Below are 17,605 nucleotides of genomic sequence, written 5' to 3'. Positions count from 1 at the left end.
GTGTTCCAGGGGTCAGAGGTCATACAAATTTAGTGGTGAAAGTTTAGTCTCGCCTTTGTTTGTCACCTGTCTTTCTTGTCACCCGCAAAAAACACACAACTTGCCCTCTTAGGTAATTGGTCATCAGGTATCTGAAATCACTTTGGGATGTTTGAAAGGCAAAGCTTGATGGACATTTACGAGTGACCGGCCACTTTTTTGTTCCTGGTTAAGGATTTTTTCATCATTAATTTTCCCCATAAGCATTTGAAAAGCTCTATGATGAATTACTAAAAACAATTATTAGTTAAAACTATTTATAAAAAATGTATTATATATTAAGTATTTGGGAATTCAGAAAAAGAACTAATGTACAAGTCTAATGTACGTGTCTGTCTTCTCTTGGGACACTGCGAATAATGTAATCGAATCAGAAAATATGTTGGTACAATATATTGACTACAACTAAGCCACTGATTACAAGTATTATTTGAACTCATTTTACTTTAACTGACAGAATAGATTATAAAATATACAGTACATTCAGATCCTTTCATTTTTTAATAAATTTGTAATAACTTTATTAAAAATGTATTAAAGATGATAACTGAAATATACATTTGCATAAGTATTCCAACCTTTAACTCAGTACTTAGTTGAAGCACCTTTGGCACAATATTATTTTAACATCTTTGATGTATTTTTATAGTTTTTGTTAAAGGCCTAGTTCACTCAAAAATGAAAATTCTGTCATTAATTGCTCACCCTCATGTCTTTCCAAAACCAAAAGACTTTCATTTATCTTTGGAACATAAATTAAGATCGTTTTAATGAAATCTGAGAGCTTTCTGTCCAAGCACCAGAAAGGTAGTAAAGACATCATTAAAGTAATCCATATGATTCCAGTGGTTTAAACTTAGTTTTATGAAGAGACGTGAGTGCTTTGTTTGATCAAAAACATAATTTACCATTTTATTTACAAAATATTTATAAAAAAAAAAAAAAAAAAAAAAATATATATATATATATATATATATATATATATATATATATATATATTATACTCTTGCGTCAGCACAACACGCATGCGCCATGGTGCTCTCATGAACTAAAGTCTTACAGGTTTGGAAAGACATGAGGGTAATTAATGACTGAATTTTAATATTTTGAATTAGATTTTATATTTTCTGTTTTCACTTAAATTTTAATTAAAATTTTTGTAATTTTGTGTTTTCATAATTCTTTTAAAAAAAATGTCTACATAGTTTTTATTCATTTTTCTTTATTAGTTTTAGTTTATTTAGTATTAGTTATCTGCAGTACTTCAAGTTAAACTAAATGAAAATAAGAAATGGTGCCTTGCAAGCTGAAAAAAAAAATTCATTTTTAATATTTTATTTCAGTTAACATTTATTTTGTTTCAACTAACAACTAACGTCACAAACAGCGCGCCCTTGTGTGCATCAGCCCGTGTTGGGCATGTCAAATGAAATCAGTCATAGTAAATAAATGTCATTTCTTATGTTTTTATTTTGTATCATTATTTATTGATTGATACTTATTCATTTCAAAAACAGTTTGTGTATTTTATTTACATACAAAAATATGCTTTTCATGATCAAGTAGCAAGCCTATTGTATTTAATATAAACTTATTTTACCGTTAGCTATGTGAGGCAAAAGTAGTTAGAATGAAGGATTAAACTGAAATTTACAGCAGTTAAACACATCATTAAGGGTAAATATTATGCGATTACGCATTACTTTACGGAAAGCTTACGACCTACTAGCTATGTACTGCCTTAAGAACAAATAAAGTACAGAGTTAGTTACAACCTAGCTAGTAGTTACTAAGCTTCTAGTGTGGACTTTACATTGCAGTTTAAGAACTTACGAATGGTTGGTTGCAGCCTTACCCTGGTTGTTCCATGGGGCTGATATATTCCTGTGATCAAAGCTGAATTTTCAGCATCATTACTCACATTCAGCATCATGTCAAGCCCTACCCTGGTTGTTCCATTTAAGAGTTATGGAGCCTTTCCCAGATCCAGATCTGTGCTTAAACACAAGATCTGCAGCCAGTTCTTTTGACCTCATGGCTTGATTTTTGCTCTGATATGCTTTTTCACACAAATTTACTCCAATCAATGCATAGAAACATCTCAAAGATGATCCAGAGAAATTGGATGTGCCTGAGCTAAATGTCAAAGGTCATAGCAAAGGGTCTGAATACTTATGTCAATGTGATATTTTGGTTTGTTTTTTCTTCCTTTTTAATTAATTTGCAAAGTTTCCACAAATCGTTTTTTTCCTTTGTCATTATGGGGTATGGGGTGTAGATTGATGTGAAAAAAAATATTTTTTAAAAGTAATTTAAAACAAATGGCTGCAACACTATACCATTCAAATGTTTTGTTTGTTTGTTTTTTTCTTCTGAAAGAAATTAATACTTTTAAGCAAGAGTGCATTAAATTGATCAAAAGAGACTGTAAAGAAATTTATAATGTTACAAAACTACAAAAAAAAAAAAAAAAGTAAATTATGTTCTTTTGAACTGTCTATTCTTCACAGGATCCTGAAAAAGAATCCATATTTTTATGGTTTCCATATATATATATTAGTTATTATCAGGTTGGACCCCTTTTGCCTTCAGAACTGCCTTAATTCTTCATGGCATAGACTCAACAAGGTGCTAGAAAATATTCCTCAGAGATTTTGGTCCATATTGACATGATAGCATCACACAGTTGCTGCAGATTTCTCGGCTCAACATCCCGTTGTGAATCTACCATTTGACCACATCCCAAACTTGCTCTATTGGACAGATCTGGTGATTGTGGACACCAGTTGAGGATAGTGAACTCACTGTCATGTTCAAGAAACCAGTTTGAGATTATCTGAGTATTGTGACGTGCTATCCTACTGGAAGTAGCCATCAGCAGATGGGTCCACTGTGGTCATAAAGGGATGGACATGGTCAGCAACAATACTCAGGTAGGCTGTGGCGTTTAAACAATGCTCAATTGGTACTAAGGGGCCCAAAGTGTGCCAAGAAAATATCTCTTGAGATAGTTGTGCATGAACATGCTCATCTTGAACTTCAGCGGATCATCTTGACCATGTCTACATGCCTAAATGCATTCCTAAGTCGCCTAAGTCGCTGTCATGTGATTGGCTGATTAGAGTGCCATTAATGAGCAGTTGAACAGGTTTACATAATAAAGTAGCTGGTGAGTGTTTGTGTGTGTTTGTGTGTGTGTGTGTGTGTGTGTGTGTGTGTGTGTACCGATCAGGCATAACATTATGACCACCTTCCTAATATTGTGTTGGTCCCCCTTTTGCTGTCAAAATAGCCCTGACCTGTCGAGGCATGGACTCCACTAGACCCCTGAAGGTGTGCTGTGGTATCTGGCACCAAGATGTTAGCAGCAGATCCTTTAAGTCCTGTAAGTTGCGAGGTGGGGCCTCCATGGAACGAACTTGTTTGTTCAGCACATCCCACAGATGCTCGATTGGATTGAGATCTGGGGAATTTGGAGGCCAAGTCAACACCTCAAACTCATTGTTGTGCTCCTGAAACCATTCCTGAACCATTTTTGGTTTGTGGCAGGGCGCATTATCCTGCTGAAAGAGGCCACAGCCACCAGGGAATACCATTTCCATGAAAGGGTGTTCATGGTCTGCAACAATGCTTAGGTAGGTGGTACGAGTCAAAGTAACATCCACATGGATGGCAGAACCCAAGGTTTCCCAGCAGAACATTACCCAAAGCATCACACTGCCTCCGACGGCTTGCCTTCTTCCTATAGTGCATCCTGGTGCCATGTGTTCCCCAGGTAAGCAACGTACACGCACCCGGCCATCCACGTGATGTAAAAGAAAACGTGATTAATCAGACCAGGCCACCTTCTTCCATTGCTCCGTGGTCCAGTTCTGATGCTCACGTGCCCACTGTTGGCGCTTTCGGCGGTGGACAGGGGTCAGCATGGGCACCCTGACTGATCTGCGGCTATCCAGCCCCATATGCAACAAACTGTGTTGCACTGTGTATTCTGACACCTTTCTGTCAGAACCAGCATTAACTTCTTGAGCAATTTGAGCTACAGCAGCTCGTCTGTTGGATCGGACCACACGGGCCAGCCTTCGCTCCCCACGTGCATCAATGAACCTTGGCCGCCCATGACCCTGTCGCCGGTTCACCACTGTTCCTTCCTTCGACCACTTCTGATAGATACTGACCACTGCAGACCGGGAACACCCCACAAGAGCTGCAGTTTTGGAGATGCTCTGACCCAGTCGTCTAGCCATCACAATTTGGCCCTTGTCAAACTCACTCAAATCCTTACGCTCGCCTATTTTTCCTGCTTCTAACGCATGAACTTTGAGGACAAAATGTTCACTTGCTGCTTAATATATCCCACCCACTAACAGGTGCCATGATGAAGAGATAATCAGTGTTATTCACTTTACTTGTCAGTGCTCATAATGTTATGCCTGATCGGTGTGTGTATATATGTGTATATATATATATATATATATATATATATATATATATATATATATGAGAGAGAGAGAGAGAGAAAAAATGTATGGAGAAATTCAATGAGATTTTTACTTCCCAATGGTTGCGCTCAACTTCTCTCTCAAGTTCAGAGTGTTCTTTTGTTCCAACTGGATGACCGTTACCTCTGTGCATGTCTTTGAAGAACCCTCACTGTGCGTAGCGTTCCTGCTCCTGTGTCTTTCTGATTCAGCACCACAATTATGGTGAAAAAATCTACTTCAAAGAAAATTTAACCCCATACAACTGCGTGTGCACCGGTCAAAGGAGGAAAAAAATGTGATTAGAAGAAAGTCTGGTGAATGCATTTCAAATTCCCAACATCGGTCACCCTGCCAGAAGGCCGTGGCTTTGAGAGTAGTTTGTTGTTTTAAAGCAGACCACAAATGACCCTTCAAATTGGACGTTTTGGGATTGTTGCCACCAGCAGCTAGTTAAGAGTGCTTCACCATTTCCTTGCATGGGAAAAATACGATGTCCCTTTCCATGACCTAAAAGAAAACCTTTGAATGTCAAGATGTTTTTCTCAAATACGCTTGATTATTAAAAGTGTATTAAGTGCACTCACTCCAAAAAAAGATACTGAAATAATGGCTTTGGGATCGTCGTGTCCTCCCAAGACTGGGCGGTTTTCAGCTAATCACAGCTGGAGTTTTGAATGCTGTTGCACACATTTATCTTTAGGGGTACTGCTGGTCTAATTCACATTTTGCTTTTGGCGGTGTTGGTTGATCGTAAACAAAGACAGGCCGTCTCATTATCCCGTGGTTTTCTCTGTGAGGCTGCCATGTCGTCGGCGTTCTAAACTGCACCTGGACGTTTGGTAAGAATTACCTCTGGCATTCAACGGTAGACCTTGGCTTTTGGTTGGCACGGCTTGGCAATTTGGAAATGGGATGTGGACTGAATACCAAAACCTGAAACCCAGACGGCTCCTGACCCAAATTAACTTATCCTGAAGTAGATCTGTGCAGTACGGTATATACTGTATGACCGTAAAATGTCTTTGAATGTACATCAGAACTTGTACTTGTCAAAATAAATGACTGTATTGTGATATTATACCATCACCATGAAATAAAATGTCTCAAAGAATCACTGATTTGAAGATTTTGGTCATACCACCCACATTTATGCAGCAGTGTTGCTTTCTTTTTTTCCAAAGTAAATAACTTTAAACTACTTACCTGATTTTGGGGCTTCCCTGATGCCTCCGCTTTCTTGTCTGGAGAGCCGTTCTGCTTATCTGCACTTTTCTTCTTCTCTGGGGTCTGGAAAAATGACAGAGAGAAAGACATTGCAATCCCAGGTTAAAATGAGCAGAGAAAATATTTAACACGTGTCAAAGACAGAGCTGCTCCAGTCACCTGTCATGCTCAGTGTTAGAATCATAACAGCAGATAATGTTTGTGAATTGAGTGATTCTGACGGCTTTGCTCTTCAGTGATGTAACACAATACACTTCTCGGATGTTTTTTTCAGTCGGGCTGTCAAAGAGCCGTGATGAAAGAGAGCAGTAATTTGTAGAAAGCGTAGCCTGTTTAGTCATGGCCTGAAGGGACCACAGGACAGTATCATAGCTCTATAACATAAAGACGAGTAAACGAAAGGATGAAATAAAGAAATCTGGATGGGAGAGTTTACACTTTCCATGAACCCAATATATGTGTGTATGTGTCTGTATATAAATCATGTTCTAATTTGTTACACAGTTTATTTAAGTTTAAAGGGTTAGTTCACCAAAAATGAAAATAATGTCATTTATTACTCACCCTCATGCCGTTCCACACCCGTAAGACCTTCATTAATCTTCGGAACACAAATTATGATATTTTTGTTGAAATCCGATGGCTCAGTGAGGCCTGCATAGCCAGCAATGACATTTCTTCTCTCAAGATAAATTAATGTACTAAAAACATATTTAAATGAGTTCATGTGAGTACAGTGGTTCAATTTTAATATAAAGCGACGAGAATATTTTTGGTGCGCCAAAATATAGTGATGGCCGATTTCAAAACACTGCTTCATTAAGCTTCATCTGCGTGTCGAATCATGATTCGGATCGCGTATCAAACCGCCAAACTGCTGAAATCACGTGACTTTGGCGCGCCGAACCGCTGATTCGACACGCTGATTCATAACGCTTTGTTTTGTTTTTTGGCGCACCAAAAATATTCTCGTTGCTTTATAATATCAATATTGAACCACTGTACTCACATGAACTGATTTAAATATGTTTTTAGTACATTAATGGATCTTGAGAGAGGAAATGTCATTGCTGGCTATGGAGGCCTCACTGAGCCATCGGATTTCAACAAAAATATCTTAATTTGTGTATCGAAGATGAACGAAGGTCTTACGGGTGTGGAACGGCATGAGGGTGAGTAATAAATGACATTATTTTCATTTTTGGGTGAACTAACCCTCTTTTTATTATTATTTTATGTACACATATTCCAAGCTTTGGCAATATTGTATTATTTACAGTCATGCCAATGAAGCAATATTTAATTTGTATAGCGAGAGAGAGAGAGAGAGAGAGAGACTTTTATCTAATAATATGGTTATAATTATTCACAGAAACAAAGTTATAGTACAATATAGTACCTATACATAATATACAGTATAGTACAGTCTAGTACAGTGTTTCCCAACTAACGTTAGTGTGCCGCGACAGGTTGTCCGGTGTGCCGTGGAAAATTACCAAATGCTAAAAAATGCCAAATTAAATTAAATTAATGCTATACAATTAAGATTATGTCGTCGATGTCAGACGGAAACCTTGTATCTCTAAATTTTGTCATTTTTGTTTTTATTATATTTTTAAAAATCAATGCTACTGGTCATCCTTTACGCCTGTATGTGGGTTCTACAAATATTTAACCAATGAAAAGGATCGAAAGAGGCTGTGACTAAACCTCGTAACTCCATTGGCTCCTCAAACTGTCAGTCAAATCTCATAACTCCGCCCCGCCTCTAGCGTGAATGAAGTGTCGCGGTCTGCACGCAGTTTGGAGATCTCTGCTTGTTTGCAAAGCAAAGGTAAATAAAGAACTTATGTTTGAATATGTACAGCGTTTTCTTTACTCAAGAAACACTATGTCTATAACGGCTAATGTTTTTTTTGTATTTAAAGAGCGGAGAAGAGTCTCAGTCTGGTATTTGCCGTAGCCAGTACTGTTTTAAATATCCCGCTTCATCTGTTACATGATGAGATTTTGTCCAAATGTATTCAGCAACAAGAAAAAACTGAGAGCTCATATAGCTACAATAAAATGTATAACCTGTAAGTTGATGAAAACGTAATGCGATGAACTTACTGCCTCAGAGGCGGCCGTTCTAATGACAAAACGCATATCTGTCATTCGCTGGTCATCTGAGCTTGATTTTCATAAAATGGTATTATGATGACACATGCACGTGTTTGACATATATAAAGCCACAATACCAACTTTGATGTTTAATTATTATTATTTTTTTTTTTAAATACGAGGTTTCCGCCTGACAGCGACGATATATTAGCTATACGTTACTAGCTATGTTTTATCATCATCATCATCATCATCACCAAAAACATCATATAGCTTCGTATAAATTACTTTATTGTTTTCATACCCGACTTAATCTCAAGTTTCACATTAAATTAAATGTGAGCACTATAATTTCTTGATACGCCATTTGAAGCAATGCATGTTTGTGCAGTTTTGTTGTTTTAGTGCATAGTGGAGAGCCGTGGGATTTTTTACTTATCATGGCAAAATGGTTGCAAACACTGGTCTAGCATACCTATTCATTATATAATAAAGGCACAAACATGAATAAGCATGCATTATAATTTATTTATGAAAAGATGTATCAGCCCACTTTTCTCTTTTATAATGTGTGATTTGAACACTAACTTAATAATGCTTTTTATACAGAGTTTGAAGAAAAGGTTTCCAGCAAAATGAACAGTGAACGAATTAACAATTTAAAGGCCTGATGGGACAGAGGTAGAGCTGGAGATGGCTAAATAAAGAGAGTGAGAGACTGAAAAGCTGCGAGAAGAGAAGAAAGCATTCAGGACGGAGGGATCAGAGGGGATGTGGAGTGTGTGACAGAAGTGCTCGTCTGTCATTCCCCCTCAGGGCAGGAATCAGTCCTCACAGAGCAGGTATGTACCTGCTTTGATCTCTAAACACACATACAAAAACACACTGTCACGCTCTTTCAAACACTTAAATACACAGCAGGGTTATTGGGTTTTATTAGGGTAGTCGATTTCAGTTCAGTTCCCGAGTTTTAATGGTGCATAAATAGTTTCAATCGTGATATTAACTACCATTCAAAAGCTTGGATTCAGAAAGTTTTATTATGTTTTTGATATTTTTATGAACCTCTCTAAGGATGCATTTATTTGATCAATAATACAGTATTGTGAACTAATATTATAGCTGTTTACTATTGTGATTACTGTAAAATGTAATTTATTCCTTTGATCAAAGCTGAATTTTCAGCATTGCTCCATTCTTCAGTGTCACATGATCCTTCAGAAATCATTCTAATATGCTGATTTGCTTCTCAAGAAACAAGAAAACTTATTATTATCAATGTTGAAAACAGTTGTGCTGCTTAATATTTGTGAGGAAACCATGATTATTTTGAAATAGAAATCTTTTGTAACATCATAAATTCTTTATTGTCTTTACTGTCACTTTTGATCAATTTAATGCATCCCTGCTGAATGAAAGGATTATGCTGAATGAAAGCATTCGCGCCTATGCGAGCGGCAATGCTGAGCGCTCATTCTACAAGATAAGACATTTGTCAGATGCTTAGGTTCTGTTGCGCAACGAATCCTACGCTATGGTCTTGTCAGTCATCTCGTCACTTACTCTCGTCACATGATCAGTGAACTCTGCAGCTTGTGTGGGAACTGAATTAAATTGTTTTTTATTTCTATAAAAAGCTAAACAACAGTGGAGGTAAACATAGCGGTGGCATATTCTATCCTAATTTCACCCTCACGCCCAGTCATGGCAAAATTGCAAGACCTCGTGGCACCCGTTATTCATATTCATTTTCTGACCAAAACTAATTTTTACTTATATACCCTTTTAATAAAAAGATCTGAGCTACTTGATTGAGGCACTACTTTGCTACTGCTTATGCAGGTCTACGATCACAATAGCATTATTCATTATTTAATTCTATAATGATAATAATTATTATTTTATGATATTTCATTATTTACCTCTGACATGTAAAACAAACAACAAAAAAACCTGTCTGGTGTGGTTCTTAGCCCAAATAAACCAATTGTCAAAAGTCTGGACTTTAAGGAAAAAATTCTTAGAACTTAGTTTTTGGTCATTTGGTACAGCTCAGTACTTTTTTCCTTCCTTTTTTTTTTTTTTTATCAAATTATATAAAGCATTTTCACTGACTCCTTCCATCATTCCTTTTATATCAGATTCTTCACAGCAGATAAAAGTGCCACATACTCTGCAGTTGTCAACACATGTAAAAGAGGTAGAGGGAGAGATAGAGAGCAAGTGACGGGTAGAGAGGTGAAGTCACACTGTGTACATGTGATCATTATGCTCCAGACTGAAAGAAGGTGTCTATGAAAACAGACAGATGAGGAAAGGATGCAAACAAGGCATGATAAAGATGACAGAAGACACTAAGGTTTTATAAATGTGACATGAGAGAGAAAGAATACGTGTTATTTGAAGAGACAGACAGAACGTAAAGTGCTCTATAAGCTGATGGGATAATCACAGGTGCTGATGAATGTGATGGGGGTAACTTCCTCTCTCTCTCTCTCTCAGGCAGAGACTGGCACCTGCTGGTCAATCTGTTGTTTATTTGAATTCATTCAAGACAGCAGTGGTAACATGCAGCAATGTAACACAATACTGTTCAAAAGTTTGGGGTCAGTAAGACTTTTTTTTTTTTAATTAATACTTTTATTCAGCAAAGATGCATTAAATTGATCAGAAGACATTTATAATGTTACAAAAGAAAGGCAAATAAATGCTGTTCTTTTGAACTTTCTATTTATCGGAATTCTGAAAGACAAATTAAAGCAACAAAAAGTGTTTTTAACATTGATAATAATAAGAAATGTTTCTTCGAGCAGCAAATCAGCATATTAGAATGATTTCTGAAGGATCATGTGACACTGAAGACTGGAGTACTGATGCTGAAAATTCAGCTTGGATCACAGGAATAAATTACATTTAAAATATATATTCAGATAGAAAACAGTAATTTTAAATTGTAATAATATTTCACAATATTACTGGATTTACTGTATCTTTGATCAAATAAATGCAGCTTTGGTGAGCAGAAGAGATTTAAAAAAAATACTAAAAACCTTACCGACCACAAATTTTTGATAGGTCGTGTAATACACAGCATTTCCTCTTTCCTGATTCTATGAACAGCAAGACTTACTTTTTGAGGGGTTTTGATGGGGCTCTTTTTAACTGTCTTTTCTTCTTTGTCGTCGTCCCTAAAAAGAAAAACAGATAGAAATGCAGACGTTTCTTTGACTTTTATCAAAGAATAAAAATAAAAATGATCCCCCTCAAAGTGAAATCTGGTTCACTGAGAGTGTAAAAACCTTTTTTAAAAGCACAAGTTATAACTGAACAAACTAGAGTTCTCACTCTTCATCATCATCGTCGTCATCATCATCTTCCTCGCTGTCCTCATCCTCATCTTCGTCAGAGTCCATTTTCAGCTTTTTCTAAAAAAGACAGAACACCATCATTGGAAAAAGAAGAAAGTATATATATTTTTTTAATAAAGCTGAGAGTTCTGCCACTGAAAATTTGGAAGAGAGTGGTGAACTGCTAGAGGCAAGAATAATCATACTATATTATTTTAAAAATATATTAAAGGTGAAGTATGAAAGATATTTGTGAGATGGCAGATGCTGAAAAGAAAAAAATTTAAAGTTTGCAAAGTATTTTTGCAATTCCACTAAGTGCCACTAGTGTGACAGAAACTACATAATTCACCATTAATGCATTCATTTGTGCCTTATCTTGCAGTTGTCAGCATTTATAAAAACCAATAAACCATTAAAGGCTGTGCATTACAGTAATTTTATTGTGAATAAATCACAACAACACTCCTAAACCCTAGTAAAATCAGTGTAAGTGACAGCCTCTCATGGCTTATTGCTTCAATAAGAATTCTGGGATCATTTCAACATTCTGACAAAAGATTTCAAACAGACTCTCTGAGTATCACATTGATGACAAGCTGTTGCTTGTCTCAGACACTTATCTAGAGGATTAAGTGTGTATTGAACAATGTGTCTCTTTATTGAGATTCCATGAAAGTCAACATGGTAACCTCACAGTTTTCTGGACACCTAGTTAAACCCTTTTCATTTCTTAAGAAAAAAAGAAAGACTCAGTATTTTTGTCTTTTTTCCAGTACAAATATCTAAACATTCTTAAATCAAGATACATTTACTTGAGAAACAATATGACTTAAGATATTAAGGGCCAGATTTATTAACAGCTTGTGCCAGCGCAAACCCTCTTTTGGCAGTAAAAAACTACTGTTGGGATTTACTAAAGACACGCAGTGCAAAATTAGCAAATTGTTCCAGGTAATTTCGGTGGAAAAGTGGCTAAAGTTTATTGCACGAAAAACAATCATAATTTACTAGTTTTAATTAATTAAATTTAAAGTGAGATTAAAAACAAATCACCTGAGGCACTTTTGTGAGGGTCATGTTGGATGGTCTCTTCACTGGTGATGTGTTATTCTCTTCTTCCTCATCCTCATCATCTGACTCCTTTACACCTGAAAAAAACCCACAGAGATCTCCAGACATCAATAACTGGTTCGAATAAATACAAATTCACAGGTTCATATGACAAAACCAGACTGACATATGTAAGTGCTGCACTTGTTTAATATCCTGAGAATACAACTGACAAGCTTAAACTGTCTGAACAGCCTGTGCAAACATATGGAAGCCATTATATCCGCGCAAATGGTGTCACATGGTGCTGGTTAATTCATTCTGAGTCCGTATGGAGAGTGCAGGGCCCTCTAGGAAGGCCGGATTAGTCCCTTGGACATCACAACAGGTACAGAGAAACATTCCATCAGAGAGGAGAGTAAACAACAGATGCAAAAGACACACCTGGGAAATGGTCTTCCTGAACTCTCTGTTTTGAGTAGTCATGTTCAGCCCTAAGAAATGAGGAAAGACGAGAGGTACTCACTGACGAAATGCTGACCGCTGATGTAGACTGGCCCCCCTCCAGACCGCAGACGAAAGGACACAGGAGGCGTGACCTCAAAACCTCCCAGACTTAGCTAGAGGGAAAATGCAGACATACAGACAATAGAAAAAAGTTTGAATTATTATCTACTTTTAGAACACAAAGAAAACAGTCCACAGACTGACATCAAACATCTTGAACTTACCACATCGAGGATCTGTTCCAAACCCTAGTGAGCTGCCTTGCTGTCTACTATCTACACTACTGTTCAAAAGTTTGAGGTCAGAAAGTTTTTTTTAATAAATTCTTTATTCAATTCAGAAAGGCCAGGGAAGCCTTAAATTGATCAAAAGTGACAGTAAAGACATTCATAATGTAACAAATGACTTCCATTTTGAACTAAATGCTGTTCTTTTGAACTTTCTATTCATCAAAGTGTCCTGAAAAAAATGTTTCAGTTTCTACAAAAAATATTAAGCAGGTATGCTTGAGCATTCTGTCCTTTTTAGGGTTGCATGTTGTGACATCACTTCCTGTTTTTGGTTCGTTTAGACGTCTTTAGTCCATGTTGCATGCATATTAGAATTCGTTTGGAAGCAGACCAAGACTCCCTGAAAATGTGGGTCTCGGTCTGCTTTTCAGGTGCGCACCAGGGTTCACATGGCAGCGTTCACACCTAATCAAATAATCCCACTAACAGAGAACACAACCTTAGAATGATTTCTGAAGGATCACTTGACATTGAAGACTGGAGTAATGGCTGCCGAAAATTTAGCTTAGTTTGCCATAACAACAATACATTTTTAAAAACACATTTTTAAATTTATTTAAAGTTATTTTAAATTGTAATAATATTTCACAATATGACTATTTTTTTAGGGCTGTTACTAGTGATTATTTTGGTAACCGTGTAATCGGTCGATTATTTTGACGATTAATTGAGTAATCAGATTTTTTTGTAATAAAGACTGACCTAAGCCTTTTAAATTAAAAATCCATATATAATAATAATAATAGGAAATAACATTTAGTTCAAATAAACAAGAATATGTGGACATCAAAACATGCCAACTCAGAACGAGCTTTTATTTTGAAATCGCGATGAACAGTTTGCATATTTAGAAAATATTGATGTATTCTCCTGTGTTGGTGTAGATTTTTACACCGATCAGACATAACATTATGACCACCTTCCTAATATTGTGTTGGTCCCCGTTTTGCTGCCAAAATAGCCCTGACCCGTCAAGACATGGACTCCACTAGACCCCTGAAGGTGTGCCGTGGTATCTGACACCAAGATGTTAGCAGCAGATCCTTTAAGTCCTGTAAGTTGCGAGGTGGGGCCTCCATGGATCGTGTCAAAGTAACATCAACATGGATGGCAGGACCCAAGGTTTCCCAGCAGAACATTACCCAAAGCATCACACTGCCTCCACTAGCTTGCCTTCCTCCCATAGTGCATCCTGGTGCCATGTGTTCCCCAGACACACACGCACCCGGCCATCCATGTGATGTAAAAGAAAACATGATTCATCAGACCAGGCCACCTTCTTCCATTGCTCCGTGGTCCAGTTCTGATGCTCACGTGCCCACTGTTGGCACTTTTGGCGGTGGACGGGTCAGCATGGGCACCCTGACTGATCTGCGGCTATGCAGCCCCATACGCAACAAACTGCGATGCACTGTGTATTCTGACACCTTTCTATCAGAACCAGCATTAACTTCTTGAGCAATTTGAGCTACAGCAGCTCGTCTGTTGGATCGGACCACACGGGCCAGCCTTCACTCCCCACGTGCATCAATGAACCTTGGCCGCCCATGACCCTGTCGCCAGTTCCCCACTGTTCCTTCCTTGGACCACTTCTGATAGATACTGACCACTGCAGACTAGGCAAACCTTACAAGAGCTGCAGTTTTGGAGATGCTCCAGTTCCAGTATTTTTCCGGTTAATCGGCATGGGGATTTTTTAAAATCGAGTCCTCGAATTTAATCGAGGAATCGTGACAGCCCTACTATTTAATTCATTTTTATTCTTCTGTATTTTGAAATAAATGTAGCCTCTCTGAGCATTAAATACTTAGCCTATTTAAAAAACATTTTAAAACCTTACCCAAACTTTTAAACGGTAATGCAACTGATTGAATCTTAAAACATGTACCAGGGTTGCTGCACATTTTTTAAAGTCAAATTTAAGGCTTTTTAAGACCTTTTTAAGAACTGAAGAAATAAAAATTATTACTATACATTAAGGGTGGGCAATATTGACCAAAAATTTTATCTCGATATTTTTAAAGTTGTTTCAAAAGTTTCAAAGTTTGTTGATAATATTTGGATTATATTTTTCTGAGTGTGTTTTTGTGTTGGTACCATGGCTGGCTTATGTCTGTTGTGGACTGCGAAGACATTTTTGTTCTGTGCGGTGGTTAGTTTACAGCAGTAACAGAAATTAACATTTTTATTAAGGGGCAGTATTTGCCACCTTAATTTGATTTCCATTTTTACCTACACAAGTGCATTTTTCTAAACTTATTGGATATTTTATGTCAAATTCTAACATTCAAATTAAATTCAGTTAGAATAATAGCACAGTACAAACTCAATGTCAGCTCGCACATCGTTAAAACAATAATTACGATATCATATAGACTATGCTTATAACACACCCCTACGCACATAAAGAATGAACTTGCAACTGTTACTGAACTGACATTTACCCATTTTCTTCTGCTTTCTCTTCATTTTGCATGCAGGAAATAGTATGTTACACGCTGTCGTAAATGCCGCGAGGCCCGCAAATTGTCACGTGAACAAGCAAATCCACAAAGAAAAAATAATATGTATGCTAATATAATAGTTTTAATTTGGCAAATGATTTGTTTGATATGTCTAAGTCAAAGTGTCATCTAAAATTTAAAACCTCTCATTAGTAAAAATAAGACTTTTTAAGACTTTTTTGGCCTTAAATTTTAAAGATCTAATTTAAGACTTTTTAAGGATCCACGGGAACCCTGTGTACTACTAAGCAAGGCTACGTGTTGTTTATCTGGCAATTTTGTGCAAAATCAGATGATTAATGATTCCCACCACAAACAACCAAACAAAATTTGTTTCCCAGAAAGAATTCAGAACTGGGAGCCGTCCCGATCATTCCATGCCAGTACATCTAAAACAGGCCTACAGCTAAACATCAGTACACAATTGCGCAACTCGTGAAATACAAGCCACGGCCAAAACTTCTGAATGAACATTCCACCGCACCAGGCAACAGCACTTGAATCGATGGCAACCAGATGTAAACAGCTGAGGGCGCGATGGTCTGCTTAATGCTTTAAATGACAGCTATGTAACTGTTGCAATTACGCTGAATGGCGAGCAATCCCTCACGTCCAAAATCATCTCAGATGATCTATTTCAACATAAACGCTGACTGATGAGTTGATTGTCTCCCAAGCAATCAAGACAAAACCTTGTAATTAAGGTACAATTATTGCTTGACTCTTTTTTGAGTCAAATATCCTGGGGCGTTTTCTAATTTTGGTGATTGAATAAACTGAATAAAATCCAAGATCTTACAGACAGGGTCAAAATTACACACACACACACACACACACACACAAAAAAAAATGGACAAAACAGCAGTTATGCACTAAACTCAATGACCACAAGGTGTGAAGAAGGTCAAAACGCCAACATTAATATTCCTGAAACTCCACCCACCGTGATAATCATACCAGCAGTTGGGATCTATCTGAACACAAATAGAGTTGCAAACTCTGCGTTCTGTTCGTACTGAGCCATAAAACATAGATTCCTCCCAGTTCTTTGGAAATGCTCATGTTTTCCATAGCTGATATAAAACAGAGGCGAATATGTGCTGATGTCATGGAGAGCTTGTGCCTGCTGTCCTTATGATGCAACAATGGCCCAGCCCCTTCCATAAACAATCTGTCAATCACAACTTGACCAGCCTCGGCACAGCTGGAATTTTTATTAGACACATTCTTCCAATACCATAAAACACCCATAACAGGCATCCCTCCACAGTATAAATCCACATTCAAAGTGTTATTGAGGGCATAATAACACTTGGCTGTTTCAGTAAAACCTTAGAATATGATCCAATATTAGTTAACGCAAGGTAATCCATTAAATAACAATGAGCAATACAGCTTTTGCAGTACTTATTAACCTTTGTTAATGTTAGTTAATAAAAATACAACTGTTAATTGTTAGTTCATGTTAGCTTAGGTCCATTAAATAATAATATTAACAGATTCAACTTTTATTTGAATAATAATTTGAAATTAACACGAACTAAGATTAATAAATTATTTACAAGTCTTTTCATTGTTAGTTCATGTTAACTTATGTAGTAAATGTTAACAAATGAAACCTTATTGTAAAGTGTTACCATATTTTCTCTTTTATTTTACAAAATGAATTATACACAACTTATGAAAGCTTGTTTCTGCCACTAAATAAAAGATAAAAAAGGTAATTGTGACTTTTTATCTCACAATTCTGCCCTTTTTTTCCACAATTGCAAGTTTACATTTCTCAATTCTGACTTTTTTTCTCAGAATTGCATGATATAAAGTCAGAACTGAGATATAAATTCTCAATTGGCGTTATAACGTCAGAATTGTGAGATATAAACTTGCAATTGCGAGTTATAAAGTCAGAACAGATATAAACTCTCAGTTGGCGTTATACAGTCAGAATTGCGAAATATAAACTTGCAATTACGAGATATAAAGTCAGAACTGTGAGATATAAACTCATAATTGCATGTTATAATGTCAGAATTGCGAGATATAAAGTCAGAACT

At 36.8% G+C, this 17,605-nt stretch overlaps 1 protein-coding gene across 1 annotated transcript in view; it reads right to left on the bottom strand.

Annotated features, from left to right (window-relative positions):
* npm1b (nucleophosmin 1b) overlaps positions 1 to 17,605 on the bottom strand; it is a 38,904-nt gene that overhangs the window by 19,800 nt on the left and 1,499 nt on the right. The window contains exons 4-8 of the mRNA XM_051860092.1: positions 12,777 to 12,870; positions 12,254 to 12,348; positions 11,196 to 11,275; positions 10,981 to 11,038; positions 5,727 to 5,810 (exon numbers count right to left, since the gene is read on the bottom strand). Of these exons, the coding sequence (XP_051716052.1) occupies positions 5,727 to 5,810; positions 10,981 to 11,038; positions 11,196 to 11,275; positions 12,254 to 12,348; positions 12,777 to 12,870 (411 nt within the window). The remainder of the gene's footprint in view (positions 1 to 5,726; positions 5,811 to 10,980; positions 11,039 to 11,195; positions 11,276 to 12,253; positions 12,349 to 12,776; positions 12,871 to 17,605) is intronic.

The sequence above is a fragment of the Ctenopharyngodon idella genome, chromosome 14, assembly GCF_019924925.1.
Source record: "Ctenopharyngodon idella isolate HZGC_01 chromosome 14, HZGC01, whole genome shotgun sequence".
In the NCBI taxonomy this organism is placed as follows: domain Eukaryota; kingdom Metazoa; phylum Chordata; class Actinopteri; order Cypriniformes; family Xenocyprididae; genus Ctenopharyngodon; species Ctenopharyngodon idella.
The sequence above is the reverse complement of the archived record's forward strand: the minus strand, read 5'-3'. Positions and strand labels throughout refer to the sequence as shown.